General features: G+C 49.5%; 1 protein-coding gene across 1 annotated transcript in view; it reads left to right on the top strand.

Moving 5' to 3' along the window:
• Window positions 1-16196, top strand: part of TPX2 (TPX2 microtubule nucleation factor) — a 56488-nt gene that overhangs the window by 27310 nt on the left and 12982 nt on the right. Inside the window, 7 exon segments of the mRNA XM_060230541.1 lie at window positions 1008-1143; window positions 2363-2451; window positions 2454-2578; window positions 4160-4273; window positions 7840-8007; window positions 9139-9285; window positions 11724-11835. Coding sequence (XP_060086524.1) covers window positions 1008-1143; window positions 2363-2451; window positions 2454-2578; window positions 4160-4273; window positions 7840-8007; window positions 9139-9285; window positions 11724-11835 — 891 coding nt within the window.

Here is a 16196-nt window from a genome sequence, read left to right as displayed (position 1 = left end):
GACTGAAGGCACCACCAAACTACTGCACCTATAAACAAAAAGGACAGTCCCAGAAAAAGGATTATCTTAATCCAAAATGAGATTTTACCGGTTCTGGTATCATTGTTGGATTGTATTGAGTGAATTCTGCATAATTTATTTTGTGCACAGTGCCGAAGTTGTGTGCTCACGATGGTATTTTTGTCACTGTAAATTTATATTGTTGCCACTGTAATTTTGTGTTGCAAAGAAGGAATCACTTTAATTGCATTTGCATGTTGTTTTGTACACGGGGAGTATTTGCTTGTCATGTTTTCATAGAACAAAACGGAATAGCATAAATCAATAATAACAGCAATTCCTGAAAGCACTCTCAAATGCAAAGGAAACAGCTTGAAGATGCTGTATAATCGCAAAACTGGGCAATTTCACCAAAACATTCATTCATAAGAAGGTCAATGCAAGGTCACTTAAGGTCCGTCTAAAATGTCCAGCAAAAATACTGAGTGAAATTCCAATTTGAAACCATCTCGTTTACTCCGGGAACAATGAGTTCCAAAACAAAAGGATTGCTCACTCGACACTTCCGCTAGCTTGGGATAGTGTTTCAGTGATCGGTTTCCTCAGGAGTCGTTCCGTAGCAAACTTCGCAAATATTAAGAACAATCTCATTCCAATGTACAACATGAAATTCTCAACTTGATCTCTCTCTGGCAGAAACTCTCTGTGGCTACAGAGGGGGGGAGGGGGAGAGAGAGGGGGGGAGAAGGTGAGAGAGAGAGATGATAGAGAGGTGATAGATAGAGAGATAGAGGGAGAGATAGATGGATAGAGGGAGAGATAGATGGATAGAGGGAGAGATAGATAGATAGAGGGAGAGATAGATAGAGGGAGAGATAGAGGGAGAGATAGATAGATAGATAGAGGGGAGAGAGGGGGGGAGAAGGTGAGAGAGAGAGAGATATTCTGAAGCTTGTGTGGATTTAAGGACCCCGATATTCTGCCTCTCCCCCACCCCTTCCGTGCAGCAGCCCCAAGGAGGCCCCTGAAGGCCACGGTGACCAACCCCCAGACTCCCCGCCTGGAAACCAGGAATCGCTCGAGACCCGTCACTTGCAAGAGCGCAGCCGAGCTGGAGGAGGAGGAGCTTGCAACGCTCCAACAGTGAGTGGGGCTCCTCGGGGTGGGGTGCACACAAGGGCTGGGTTCGTGACAGGTTCGGTTTATGCTTGCGTGATCCTGCTTCAGTTAACATCTGGCTGGAAACTTTGAGGGGGAAGGATCAGGCTAGCGGGGCCCTTTGAGGGCCACGAACTTGCTCGTGCCGGCGCTCTCGATCTGCAGCGGGTTTCTGTGCCGTTGTCATGGGAGGTCAGCTGTTGTGGGGGGAGAAGATACGGGAGATTGTGAGCCACTCAGAGAGAAGGGCAGGGTATAAATCTGCAGTCACCTTCTTCCATCTGGCCCAGAAACGTCTCACACAGTGGCCAACCAGTTCCTCTGGAAGGCCAACAATAGGGCAGAGAGGCCGAGGTTTTCATAAGAACATCAGAAGAGCCCTGCTGGATCAGACCAGGGAGGGTCCATCCAGTCCAGCTTCCTGTCTCACACAGTGGCCAACCAGTTCCTCTGGAGGACCAACAACAGGGCAGAGAGGCTGAGGCTATCAAAAGAGCCCTGCTGGATCAGACCAGTGAGGGTCCCTCTAGTCCAGCCTCCTGTCTCACACAGTGGCCAACCAGTTCCTCTGGAGGACCAACAACAGGGCAGAGAGGCTGAGGCCTTCATAAGAACATCAGAAGAGCCCTGCTTGGTCAGACCAGTGAGGGTCCCTCTGGTCCAGCCTCCTGTCTCACACAGGGGCCAGCCAGTTCCTCTGGAGGGCCAACAACAGGGCACAGAGGTCGAGGTCTTCCTAAGAACATCAGAAGAGCCCTGCTGGACCAGTGAAGGTCCTTCTTAGTCCAGCCACCTGTCTCACACAGTGGCCAGCCAGTTCCTCTGGAGACCAACAGCAGGGCATATAGAGGCTGAGGCCCTTGCCTGATGTCCCCTTCCTGGTGCTGGAATTCGGGGGTTTTGTGCCTCCGGACGTGGCTGTTCCCTTTAGTCACCATGGATAGTGGCTGCTGATAGACTTTCCCCTTCGTGAATCCATCTAACCACTCACCTGGGCCTGGCAAGAGCCACCCCCCCCCCCCGTGCCTGACACGTTGGGCAGGTGTTCCATTGGGAAACGGTGCTCCGGAGCACCGCAGTTGATGCGTCAGAGTGGCTCCCAAACGACTAAGTATCACAATTTCATATAAAGGGTCGGAAGGCGACTGTTTCCTGGCTAGGGTCGGTGGGGAGAATCTGACCGTCTGCTGGCTTTGCTGAACAGGTACAAGTTCAAAGCTCAAGAGCTCAACCCCCGGATCCTGCAGGCCGGGCCCATCTTGCCCAAGAAGCCCCCCGTGAAAGAGCCCACGAAGCCGTCGGGTTCGAGCTGGAGATCGAAAAGCGGATTCAGGAGCGCGAGAGCAAGAAGACCCAGGAGGAGGAGCCCTTTGAGTTCCATTCCAGGCCGTGTCCCACCAAAATCCTGGAGGAAGTTGTGGTAACTTTGGAAGCTTTCGTGTGGGTTCGGGTTTTCAGCCGGGACTGGCTGAAACGTGATTTCGGCAGCTCGGAATGAAAAATTCCCTGGGCGGGGTGCGGTTGAAGGGAAAGATAAGCAGGGGTGCATGAGCTGAGTTAGAGGTTTCTTTAGGAAACTATCAGAGGTTTTTTTTTAAAGTTCTAGGGTGTGTTGATTTAATGTGACTTAATTGTGAGATCTAACAGGCTAATAAGAACATCAGAGTAGCCATGTTGGATCAGGCCAATGGCCCATCCAGCCCAACACTCTGTGTCACATAAGAACATAAGAGAAGCCCTGTTGGATCAGGCCAGTGGCCCCTCCAGTCCAACACTCTGTGTGAGATAAGAACATAAGAGAAGCCCTGTTGGATCAGGCCAAGGGCCCATCCAGTCCAACACTCTGCGTCACATAAGAACATAAGAGAAGCCCTGTTGGATCAGGCCAGTGGCCCCTCCAGTCCAACACTCTGTGTGAGATAAGAACATAAGAGAAGCCCTGTTGGATCAGGCCAATGGCCCATCCAGCCCAACACTCTGTGTCACATAAGAACATAAGAGAAGCCCTGTTGGATCAGGCTAGTGGCCCCTCCAGTCCAACACTCTGGGTCACATAAGAACATAAGAGAAGCCCTGTTGGATCAGGCCAAGGGCCCATCCAGTCCAACACTCTGGGTCACATAAGAACATCAGAGAAGCCCTGTTGGATCAGGCCAATGGCCCATCCAGCCCAACACTCTGTGTCCCACAGTGGCCAAAACCCAGGGGCCATCAGGAGGTCCATCAGTGGGGCCAGGACACTAGAAGCTCTCCATTTTGCCCCCCCCCCCCACAGCACCAAGAATACAGAGCATCACTTGCCCCAGACAGAGAGTTCCAACAATACGCTGTGGCTAAGAGCCACTGATAGCCCTCTGCTCCTTTTAAAAATATAAGAGAAGCCATGTTGGATCAGGCCAATAACCCATCCAGTCCAACACTCTGTGTCACACAGTGGCCAAAAAATCCAGGTGCCATCAGGAGGTCCATCAGTGGGGCCAGGACACTAGAAGCCTTCTGTTGTGCCCCCCCCCCCAAAAAAGCACCACTACCTGAGACAGAGTTCCGTCTATATCTTGTGGCTGATAGCCACCGATGGACCTCTGCTCCATATGCTTATCCAATCCCCTCTTGTAGCTGCCACCTCCTATGGCAGTGAATTCTATTCTGCAAGTGGCATGATGGTATATGCTCCAGAATACTCTGGGAGCCAGTCTGGTGTAGTGGTTAAGTGTGCGAACTCTTATCTGGGAGAACCGGGTTTGATTCCCCACTCCTCCACTTGCAGCTGCTAGCATGGCCTTGGGTCAGCCCTAGCTCTGGCAGAGTTGTCCCTTGAAAGGGCAGCTTTTGTCAGAGCTCTCTCAGCCCCACCTGCCTCACAGGGTATCAGTTGTGGGGGGAGAAGGTTTAGGAGATTGTAAGGCGCTCTGAAACTCTGATAGAGTGAAGGGGGCGGGGTATAAATCTGCAATACTTCTTCTTCTGATAATTGGCAGCTCTTGCTGCTTTCTTTCCTCAGGGTGTCCCAGAGAAAAAGGCTCTTCCCCTCACAGTTCCCAAGTCCCCAGCATTTGCCCTCAGGAACAAAGTCGGTTCCCTGGCTAGAGAAGAGGAGAAGGAGAAGAGAAGGTAAGTATTTCTCTGGGCGGCAGCTGCTGCTCCCGTCAGTATTGTATTGCTCTACGTTTTTGCCACCTGAGAGAGCCATTTTGATGTAGTGGGAGAGGTGGGTTTGATTCCCCCACTCCTCCCCTTGCAGCTGCTGGAATGGCCTTGGGTCAGCCATAACTTTGGTAAGAGTTGTCCTTGAATTGTCCTTGAAAGGGCAACTTCTGTCAGAGCTCTCTCAGCCCCACCCACCTCATAGGGTATCTGTTGTGGGGGAGGAAGGTAAAGGAGATTGTGAGCCGCTCTGAGACTCTTTGGAGTGGAGGGCAGGATATAAATCCAATATCTTCATCTACCTCACAGGGTGTCTGTTATGGGGGGGAGGAAGGTAAAGGAGATTGTGAGCCGCTCTGAGACTCTTCGGAGTGGAGGGCGGGATATAAATCCAATATCTTCATCTACCTCACAGGGTGTCTGTTGTGGGGGAGGAAGGGAAAGGAGATTGTGAGCCGCTCTGAGACTCTTCCGAGTGGAGTGTGGGATATAAATCCAATATCTTCACCTACCTCACAGGGTGTCTGTTGTGGGGGAGGAAGGGAAAGGAGATTGTGAGCCGCTCTGTGACTCTTTGGAGTGGAGGGCGGGATATAAATCCAATATTTTCATCTACCTCACAGGGTGTCTGTTGTGGGTGGGAAGGTAAAGGAGATTGTGAGCTGCTCTGAGACTCTTTGGAGTGGAGGCCGGATATAAATCTGATATCTTCATCTACCTCACAGGGTGTCTGTTGTGGGGGAGGAAAGGAAAGGAGATTGTGAGCCGCTCTGAGATTCAGAGTACAGGGCAGGATATAAATCCAATATCATCATCTTCTAAAAACCTGTTGTGTAGTTAACACAATAAAGTATATTATTTAGTCAGAAACGTGTTGCCGCTATATGTCGGACTGCCAGCATATTTGGGTATCAAATTGTTTCTAACACTGAAGCCTTTTGTTTGTTATTATTTAGCGCGTAGCAAATTTTTGCCAAAAATGATGCAGATCACAGTTCCCCTAGTACTTCCCCAATTTGTCTACTTGGCTAATGGGAAAAGTCCTGACGCTTTTTCGTGCTATACGTTTTGGGTGAGGAAAACCCTTGCTGTAAGAAGCCGTGGACTCCAATCTGGAGAACCAGGGACAGTTTCCCCACTCCTTCACATGCAGCTGCTGGGTGACCTTAGGTCAGTTCCAGTTCTCTCAGAAGTTTGGAGGGAGGGAGGTGGGTTTTGCTGTACGTCTGTGGGCGTTTTCGCACTGACCTTACTCCGGAGCGACGTCCCTCTTCACCGCGCAGCGTCTGCGCGGATTTCGCACACGTTGCTCCGCGGAACCCGGAAGAGCCGCAAAATCCCACGGCTTTTGCGTCGCAAATGTAAACCGCCAAAAACCAGTTTACATTTGCGACGCAAAAGCCGCGGGACTTTGCGGCTCTTCCGGGTTCTGCGGAGCAACGTGTGCGAAATCCGCGCAGACGCTGTACGGTGAAGAGGGACGTCGCTCCGGAGTAAGGTCAGTGCGAAAACGCCCAGTGTCTCTCGGTCTCTCTCTCACCCTTGGTTTTCACATCTCTACCAAAAAACAAACAAGCCACCCCCTGCCTTTGTATTTGCCAGAGTGATGTAGCAATTGAGTGTCAGGCTAGAGTCTGAGAGGCCCGGATTTGACTCTTCCCTGTGCCCGGAAGTTGACTAAACTTGGGCCAGGCACAGAGATGTAAAATTTCCAGAAATTTTGAAGCTCGGGGATAAAACCCAGGGGTGGTTTTTTTTCTGTTTTTTCCCCCCCGCAGGAAAAAACGGAAATTTGTCGGAAAAAAATTAAAAGAAAAAAAAATGATACATTAGCACTTCCTTTTTCTTTTCCAGATTGAAAGCCATTCTGTTACTTTAGGAACGTAAAATATGACTATGGGCAGTTTTACTTGGCATGAAATGATCGCAGCTAGCATATTAAAAAATAGAGCGTATCCAACCATTATTACAAACAGGATTTCCTTTTTAAATAATATTTATTTGTCATTGTAACAAACGGAGCAACGGTCCTCCTGAGCTGTTGACTAGTTTATGTGGAACGGACCCAAAAAAACCCCTCCACAAAACAATTATTAAAAATCCAGAAGTAACAATCATTCGTATTTCCTCTCCACGGTTATCAAATGAAAAAAAATTAAAAAACCATTCATCACGTTAAAATAAAACATTCCATAATTTATTTTCTTTTTTCAATTCTTCATTAAAAAAAGGCTTCAAGGAAAAAAACGGAGGGAGGGGGGAACGTTTTCCCCCCGAATTTTCCCAGTTTTTTTCCCGGGCCTTCACATTTCTAGCCAGGGACACACACTCAGTTTAAGAAGAAGAATTGCAGATTTATACCCCGCCCTTCTCTCTGAATCAGAGACTCAGAGCGGCTTATAATCACCTCTGTCTTCTCTCCCCACAACAGACACCCTGTGAGGCGGGTGGGGCTGAGAGAGCTCTGACAAAAGCTGCCTTTCAAGGACAAGTCTGCAAGAGCCATGGCTGACCCAAGGCCCATTCCAGCAGGTGCAAGTGGAGGAGTGGGGAATAGAACCCAGTTCTCCCAGATAAGAGAGCTATGGCTGACCCAAGGCCATTCAGCAGGTACAAGTGGAGGAGTGGGGAATCGAACCCGGTTCTCCCAGATAAGAGAGCTCTGCCTGACCCAAGGCCATTCCAGCAGTTGGGTGGGGCTGAGAGAGCTCTGACAAAAGCTGCCCTTTCAAGTCTGCAGGAGCCATGGCTGACCCAAGGCCCATTCCAGCAGCTGCAAGTGGAGGAGAGGGGAATCAAACCCGGTTCTCCCAGATAAGAGAGCTCTGCCTGACCCAAGGCCATTCCAGCAGGTGCAAGTGGAGGAGTGGGGAATCAAACCCGGTTCTCCCAGATAAGAGAGCTCTGGCTGACCCCAGGCCATTCCAGCAGCTGCAAGTGGAGGAGCGGGGGAATCAAACCCGGTTCTCCCAGATAAGAGAGCTCTGGCTGACCCCAGGCCATTCCAGCAGCTGCAAGTGGAGGAGTGGGGAATCAAACCCGGTTCTCCCAGATAAGAGAGCTCTGCCTGACCCAAGGCCATTCCAGCAGGTGCAAGTGGAGGAGTGGGGAATCAAACCGGTTCTCCCAGATAAGAGAGCTCTGGCTGACCCCAGGCCATTCCAGCAGCTGCAAGTGGAGGAGTGGGGAATCAAACCCGGTTCTCCCAGATAAGAGAGCTCTGGCTGACCCAAGGCCATTCCAGCAGCTGCAAGTGGAGGAGTGGGGAATCAAACCCGGTTCTCTCAGATAAGAGTCCACACACTTAACCGCTGCACCAAACTGGCTCTCCTACCTACCATCCTTAACCTACCTCACAGGGTTGTTGTGAAGATAAGACAGAGAAGGGGCGAATAAGTTAAGCCACTCTGGGTACTCACTGCGGAGAAGAGTGGGGTATAAAAGAAGTAACAAAAAATGGAGTGGCTTTTGCGGGAGGGGGAGGCTGTGCTCCTGAGGTGCTTCCTTCCTGTCTCTTGTCTCTTCCAGGAAGAGGAGGCGGTCCCGGTGATCAAAGCCAAGCCGATGCCTCACTTTGGGGTCCCCTTCAAGCCCAAACACCTTGAGCCAAGGCAGGTGGAAGTCTGCCCCTTTTCCTTCGACTCCCGCGACAGAGAGAGGCTGCTCCAGAAAGAGAAGAAGATGGAGGAGCTTCAGAAAGAAGAGGTAGGAGGTGGCTGCTCTCTCGCGGATGGGGCCATCTTGCGGGCTAAGTGGGACGACGTAGCCCGCAGCTCAAAAGGGGTGGATCCTCACGCAGACGCACAGTGCAACGGGCCACGATAACGTGAGAACTGGCTGGGCTGCAGAAGCCTGTGTGTAATAGCTTTGGTGTTGGCACTGTTGCTTTATGCAGCTTGCATTGGTGGCCCAGCTTCTAGGAAAGACTGTGCTTGCCGATGCTAAAATACCTGGGGAGAGCGGCTGGTGATTCGACATCGGAGTTCCAGGGTCCTCCGAATCGGTTTGCTTTTTTGCCAGTCCCAGCTTGCCTTCTCTTTGGGAGGGCAGTTCCATAGTTCTCTAGCTGTGGTTGACTGCATAGATGACCACGAAGAAGATCATCAGTTACAGGTAGGAAACCTGTTTTTCTCTAGCTGTGGTTTCTTCTGTTGGCCAGCAGATTTTCTTAGCTTAAAACCAGGGCGGGTCATACTTGCTCCGTGTAAGAGCCCCCCATAGAATAAACAGAGAATTACCTTCAGTCGCCTTTTTTTTTTCCCTCGGAGGTGTTATTTTTATTAGATGAATAAAAACCAGGAAACACGCAGGGGGAAAAAGAAAAGCAAAACAAAGCCCTATACAACATCAACAAAATAAAACATGAAGACCAAAAAACAAAAAAGGGGGGGGAAGGAAGAGATAAGAAAAATGAAAAAAATGGGGAGGGGCATAAAAGTTTTCCAATTTTCTCTACAACACATATACTTTTTAAAATTTGATTACAGCTTTTCCATTGCTTAGAAATTAAAAACAAGAACTCGGTCTCTTTTCGTTGGCCCTTAAGCAAATGTCTTCTTTAACCCTTGGGGGAGGGATGGTGGCTCAGTGGTAGAGCCTCTGCTTGGTAAGCAGAAGGTCCCAGGTTCAATCCCTGGCATCTCCATAAAAAAAAAAGGGTCCAGGCAAGTAGGCATGAAAAACCTCTGCTTGAGACCCTGGAGAGCAGGGGTGGGATGGTGGCTCAGTGATAGAGCATCTGCTTGGTAAGCAGAAGGTCCCAGGTTCAATCCCCAGGCTTGAAGTCTTCGGCGCCGCTTAGCCCCGCCCCGTGTCTTTCTTTCCTCCCCTTGGCAGGTGCCGAAATTCCGAGCCCACCCCATACCTCAGTTTGACCACGTCAGCTTGCCGGAGAAGAAGGTGAAGAGCCCCACCAAGCTTGAGCCCTTCCAGCTGCAGATCGACCAGCGAGGGGCAATGAAGCAGGAGCTCTGGCAGCAGCAGGTGAGAGAGTGCCGCGAAAGCAGTAGAGCCCTGGGTTCAGATGGCCGGACTGGGCTTGCCTTTGGAAGCTCCGGAACTTGAGAGCCTGTTTGGGATAGTGGTGAAGTGTGCGGACTCTTATCTGGGAGAACCGGGTTTGATTCCCCACTCCTCCACTCGCACCTGCTGGAATGGCCTTGGGTCAGCCATAGCTCTGGCAGAGGTTGTCCTTGAAAGGGCAGCTGCTGTGAGAGCTCTCTCAGCCCCCCCCCCACCTCTCAGGGTGTCTGCTGTGGGGGGAGAAGACATAGGAGATTGTAGGCTGCTCTGAGACTGATTCAGGGAAAGGGCGGGGGTATAAATCTGCAATTCTTCTTCCGGGGGGGGGTGGTATTTGTGAATTTCCTGCATATTACAGGGGGTTGGACTAGATGACCCTGGGGAGTCCCTTCCAACCCTAGGATTCTACAGTGGTGCATTTTACAGCCCCTAACCCGCTACCCTGAGCTGCTTTCTGAATCACACTGTTGCAGCACAGCTGTAAATCTCCTCTGGCAGGGGATGGGGGAGGTTCGGTTGCCAGCTCCTGATTGGGAGACTCCTGGAGATTTGGGGGTGGAGCCTGCGTGGGTCCAATGTCATAGAGCCCGCCCTCCAAAACATTCATTTTCTCTTGGGGAAGTGATCTCTGTAGTCAGGAGATGAGCTGGAATTCCGGGAGATCCCCAGGTCCCGCCTGGAGTCTTAGCAACGCTTTGGAAACCACAGTGTTCGGTTGAGAAAAACCAAAAATAAAAAAGCATTGCAAAATACACTTGAATGTTAGTATGCTAAATATGCAATACACTCTCAGTTTTCATCATCTGTCTTCACTAAATTGCAGTTATATCTCGTATAATTCTCTGCATACGTAGAACCACCCTCCCTGATGTAGCCTGTGGAGAAACGCCATCTTAGTTGGGAGGGAACATGAAACTGCTAAGCAGGCTTTGGGGCCTAGCCCTCCTTTCATTCCCCCCTCCCTTCCAGAGCCAAACCAATAGCTCCAGGGGGAAAGCCTCCTAGAGCGGCAGGAAGTTCTTTTGTTCTTGGTATGTGAGTTAGGCAGGAAGAGAAGCAGTCCTCAACTGGCGCTCAAAGGAGGAGGTTGTGAGCGAGCCCAAGTGGCCGGAGGAGAAATAGCTCCCTCCAGGAGTTGGCGACTCAATAGGGAGTTGACGGGACCGGGTCTGAAGGCAGAATCGGGCCGGTTCTGTCACATAGCCAATCTTCCAAGATCTTTCAGGAAAGAGCCTTGTTAAGCTCTCAGAGGATTGGCTACATCGGGGGGGGGGGGGGTGGAGCCTAATATGCAAAGGAGCTCCTGCTCGAATTCCACCCCTGTGTACAACTGAAATAAAAAGTTCATAACGCTCCAAGTCCTCCGTTCACACTGCCGTACCTCTCCCTTAAAGGGGCAGCCCATAATTTACTCGATAAGTCCAAAACACAACCGCAGGGTTATAGTGGCAATTAACTAACAAATGTATTATTGAGCATAAACACAAAGAAACACAAGTCCCTAATAAAGTCAGAGCAGATAGATACGGAAAAAGTCCGACATGAGAACGTCGTCTTCCCGTAGTGATTTCTTCAGTGAAATTTTCTTCAATGAAATACAAATTTCCAAATGTTGCTTGAAAATCCCCTGGACAGGTCGTCGACTTCTGCACCGCCCAGTTTCCAGTTCTTTTTCAACAAGACGTTTCGCAAATTTTAATGATAGATATAAGATTCTTGTACGGCACTAACAGGGACCATCGTCTCCACAAAAGCCTTCACTTGTGGCACTATAATAATAATAATACATTTAATTTATATCCCGCCCTCCCCGCCAAAGCAGGCTCAGGGCGGCTCACAACATGTAAATCGATATACAACAAAACATTCATACAATTCAATAAATAACACATTAATAAAAACCAACATGTAAAACCAACATGGCTATTATAAATTAACATTTATGGTGCTACATCTCAAACCTTCAGTAAATTTAGTGGCGGAAACATCAACAGCGGATCTAACTTAACTCCATATTTACGCGAAGGCCATCTTAAAAAGAGCGGTCTTGCAGGCCCTGCGGAATTGATCAAGACTCCGCAGGGCCCGCACTTCATCCGGAAGTTGATTCCACCAGTGTGGAGCTACCAACAAAAAAGGCCTGTTCTCAGGTGGTCTTCAGTTTGGCCTCCTTCGGCCCAGGGATTGTCAACCAGTTTTTTCCCGCCGACCTTAGTACTCTCTGGGGCTCACATGGGGAGAGACGGTCCCTTTCTTTTAAACACAGATCTTTTCAGCCTGGAAACGCCTGTCTGAAGGCCTTAGACCTCACTGCTCTGTGTCCCTGGTGTGTGTGTGCGGGGGGGGGGGCTTTTGTTTGCTTCCCTCACTCTTTCTCCCCCCCCCTTCCCCCCGAACAGATCAAGGAGGAGCTGAAGCTGCAGAAGGAAGCCGCCTCTTTCAAGGCCCATCCCAGCACCGTGGTCCACCAGGAGCCCTTCGTGCCCAGGAAAGAGAGCAAGCCGCTGTCAGGTGAGGCGGGCTTCTTTGGCTTTCTTTCTGAAAAGAGCCTTGTTAAGCTCTTGGAGGATTGGCTACATCGGGGGGGGGGGGGGGTGGAGCCTAACATGCAAAGGAGCTCCTGCTCGGATTCCACCCCTGCATACAACTGAAATAAAAAGTTCATAACGCTCCAAGTCCTCCGTTCACACGGCCGTGCCTCTCCCTTAAAGGGGCAGCCCGACAGCTGCTTGCATGATAGCCGCTTGGCGGGTCGTCGTGACGGGCAGCGTCCGTGCCTTGGAAGAGAGGTGGAATCCTTCACCTGCCCGCGGGGCTGCTGATTGAGTACCGCGTTAGGGCGAGGAGGAGCTGCGATCCGGGCTGGCAACAGTTGCCAGCCTCGCCCGCCTCTTGCTGGTCCTTGAAGACTTGGTTGAGGGCCGCTGCTGAAAGAAAGTCCCGGCTTGGGGGAGGGGGTGATCTTTGCCGAGGAAGCCCAGCCACCCACCCCCACCTCGGAGCAACTGGCAGGCCTTCCGGCCATCTCTAATCTCTCACATTTCCTTCTCGCCCTTCCTCCAAGGTTTTGGGGGCAGCAGCAGGGTCTTCCCGGCCTCCACAGTTAACCTGCCAGCATCCCCAGGGAGCGGGGCTGGAATCCTAGCAGGAGCTCCTTTGCATATTAAGCCACACCCCCATGATGTAGCCAATCTTCCAGGAGCTTACAAGGCTCTTTTTTGTAAGCTCTCGGAGGATTGGCTACATCTGGGGTGTGTGGCCTAATATGCAAAGGAGCTCCTGCTAGGATTCCAGCCCTGCCAGGGAGAGAGAGAAGGTGGACAGAGCGGCTGGCCCAGATCACCCAGTAATCCTGGGGCGGAGAGAGACGACGAAGAATCTTTTTCTCCCTCTCCGCAAAGACTAAAGCTTGAGGCCATCCAGCGTAGCGCGTGGGTAGGAGATTCAGGCCGGGCAAAAGGAAATACTGCTTCACAGAGAGAGCGGTTAAAATGTGGGATTCACTGCCAGAGGATGTGGTGATGGCCACAGACATTAAAATGAGATCTCATTAGACAGATTCGTGGAGGATAAGCCATGATAACTAGAGGGACCTTTCAGAGTCAGTAAACTGTTGAATCCCGGAGCCAGGAGGCAACATCGGTGGCCCCAGAATTTGGGACCAGAACCAATGGGTTGAAATTACCGTAAATCAAAAGAGTTTCCGGCTCAACATGAGGAAGAACTTCCTGACTGTTAGAGTGGTTCCTTCATGGAACAGACTTCCTCAGGAGGTGGTGGGCTCTCCTTCCTTGGAGGTTTTTCAACAGAGGCTAGATGGCCATCTGACAGCGGTGTGGATCTTGTGAATTTTGGGGGGGGGGCGGCGTTTGTGAGTTTCCTGCATTGTGCAGGGGGTTGGACTAGATGCCCCTGGAGGTCCCTTCCATCTCTATGTTTCTATGATCAGGGGAAGGCCTCAGCCTCTCTGCCCTGTTGTTGGCCCTCCAGAGGAACTGGCTGGCCACTGTGTGAGACAGGAGGCTGGACTAGATGGACCCTCACTGGTCTGATCCTGCAGGGCTCTTGTTCATTAACTTCCTGGCTGACTGGGGATGAGAACCCAGGTCTCTTCAGCCTTCGTTTGATATTCAAACTGTTGCGCCATACTGGGTACGTTTCCTTTATTATTAAATTCGTATGACCAAAGGTCTTGAACATAAAACCGATACATCACAACAGGGCAAAGGAACCTGGAAGACCCTGGAGAGAGCCGCTGCCGGTCTGAGTAGACAATACTGACTTTGATGGACTGAGGGTCTGATTCAGTATAAGGCAGCTTCATATGTTCATATGAAGAGCCAGTTTGGTGTAGTGGTGAAGTGTGCGGACTCTTATCTGGGGGAATGGGGTTTGATTCCCCACTCCTACACTTGCACCTGCTGGAATGGCCTTGGATTAGCCATAGCTCTGGCAGAGGTTGTCCTTGAAAGGGCAGCTGCTGTGAGAGCCCTCTCCAGCCCCACCCACCTCACAGGGTGTCTGTTGTGGGGGAGGAAGGGAAAGGAGATTGTGCGCTACTCTGAGACTCTTCGGAGTGGAGGGCGGGATATAAATCCAATATCTTCATCTACCTCACAGGGTGTCTGTTGTGGGGGGAGAAGGTAAAGGAGATTGTGAGCCGCTCTGAGACTCTTCGGAGTGGAGGGCGGGATATAAATCCAATATCTTCATCTACCTCACAGGGTGTCTGTTGTGGGGAAGGAAGGTAAAGGAGATTGTGAGCCCCTCTGAGACTCTTCGGAGTGGAGGGCGGGATATAAATCCAATATCTTCATCTACCTCACAGGGTGTCTGTTGTGGGGGAGGAAGGTAAAGGAGATTGTGAGCCGCTCTAAGACTCTTCGGAAATAAATCCAATATCTTCTTTAAGAAGAAGAAGATAGAAGATACTGGATTTATATCCCGCCCTCCACTCCGAAGAGTCTCAGAGCGGCTCACAATCTCCTTTACCTTCCTCCCCCACAACAGACACCCTGTGAGGTGGGTGGGGCTGGAGAGGGCTCTCACAGCAGCTGCCCTTTCAAGGACAACCTCTGTCAAAGCTATGGCTGACCCAAGGCCATGCCAGCAGGTGCAAGTGGAGGAGTGGGGAATCAAACCCGGTTCTCCCAGATAAGAGTCCGCACACTTAACCACTACACCAAACTGGCTCTTCTTCTAAAATCAGTGTTACAAAACACGACAGAACAGGCGAAAGGCAACATACCAAAACAATAAAATGCATGTGTCTCATAAACGTAAAAAAAATTTGGATAAGATAATAGTGGAAAGCAGGATAGAATCATAGAGTTGGTTTTTATTCTCTCTCTCCTCTTTCCCAGTGTTTTTTCTTTAATTTCCCGCTCTTATCTCCTGCATTTGGGCTTCCTCTTGTGGATGTCAGAATTCCCAGAGATGGCTACAAGCTGAAAGAGGTTGGGAAATCTTGCTGGAGGGTGATTTTCTTTTTCCCAACAACAACTTTTATTGATGTTATATCAACATTACAGGAATTCTTTATGTTCACACAAAGGGCACAAGACTAGAATTTATGACTTACTTTAAAATATATCATACACTCATAAAAGGAATTTCTAGGCAGTATTTCTTCTTATGTCAAGTAAGAGATTATAGGAAACCATTGTTCCGTTAACCTTTTTCTCGTAAGGTTCTGGTGACACATTTAATGTAGAATCTGCTAATTTGCTGAGAATAAAGTAATCCCAAATTGGTATCTTCCAATTATAAAGGAATGGCATCTTTCTATCTTTCCGTTTGAACATAGCAGTAGACAGTTTGCACCTTTTAGATCAACTAAGCTTAATTCAGAATATTAGCTTTCGTGTGCTCTAAGCAGACTTCATCAGACAAAATTGGAATGGCAAGCCATCTTTAAATATAGAGAAAGTGGGCAGTGAGTTGGTATGTAGAGTCGTGGGAATGTTTTCAGCAGATTAAAAACATTGGCCAGTTTGGTGTAGTGGTTAAGTGTGCAGACTCTTATCTGGGAGAACCGGGTTTAATTCCCCACTCCTCCACTTGCACCTGCTAGCATGGCCTTGGGTCAGCCATAGCTCTGGCAGAGATTGTCCTTGAATGGGCAGCTGTTGTGAGTGTCCTCTCCAGCCCCACCCACCTCACAGGGTGTTTGTTGTGGGGGAGGAAGGTAAAGGAGATTGTGAGCCGCTCTGAGACTCTTCGGAGTGGAGGGCGGGATATAAATCCAATATCTTCTTCTTCTTCTAAAAGAATCCCAAATTGGAGTCTGTGTGTGTTTGTGTTTTAACAATTTATTGATAACATATGGTTACAAAACTTAATTATAAATTTTCTGTACTAACCCATATGGTATTTCAATCCCCCCTCCCTCCAATATTGACTTCCCCGAAGTTATAGATTTAAGTTCAATACTAAAGGTACTACTAACCGATCAAAGTTCAATAAAAAATTTTTTCTCATTAATACTAAAAAATTGTCCAATGTCTTTTTACATTCCACTCTTTCTCCATATATCCTTTAAATTTCTTCCACTCCTTTTTAAATATATCTAAATCATAGAGTTCTAATTAAGAACATAAGAACATAAGAGAAGCCATGTTAGATCAGGCCAATGGCCCATCCAGTCCAACATTCTGTGTCACACAGCGGCCAAATATATATATATATATATATACACATACACACACACACTGTGGCTAATAGCCACTGATGGACCTCTGCTCCATATTTTTATCTAACCCCTTCTTGAAGGTGGCTATGCTTGTGGACGCCACCACCTCCTGTGGCAGTGAATTCCACATGTTAATCACCCTTTGGGTGAAGAAGTACTTCCTTTTATCCGTTTTAACCTG

The sequence above is a fragment of the Heteronotia binoei genome, chromosome 2 (genome assembly GCF_032191835.1).
Source record: "Heteronotia binoei isolate CCM8104 ecotype False Entrance Well chromosome 2, APGP_CSIRO_Hbin_v1, whole genome shotgun sequence".
Lineage (NCBI taxonomy): Eukaryota > Metazoa > Chordata > Lepidosauria > Squamata > Gekkonidae > Heteronotia > Heteronotia binoei.
The sequence above is the reverse complement of the archived record's forward strand: the minus strand, read 5'-3'. Positions and strand labels throughout refer to the sequence as shown.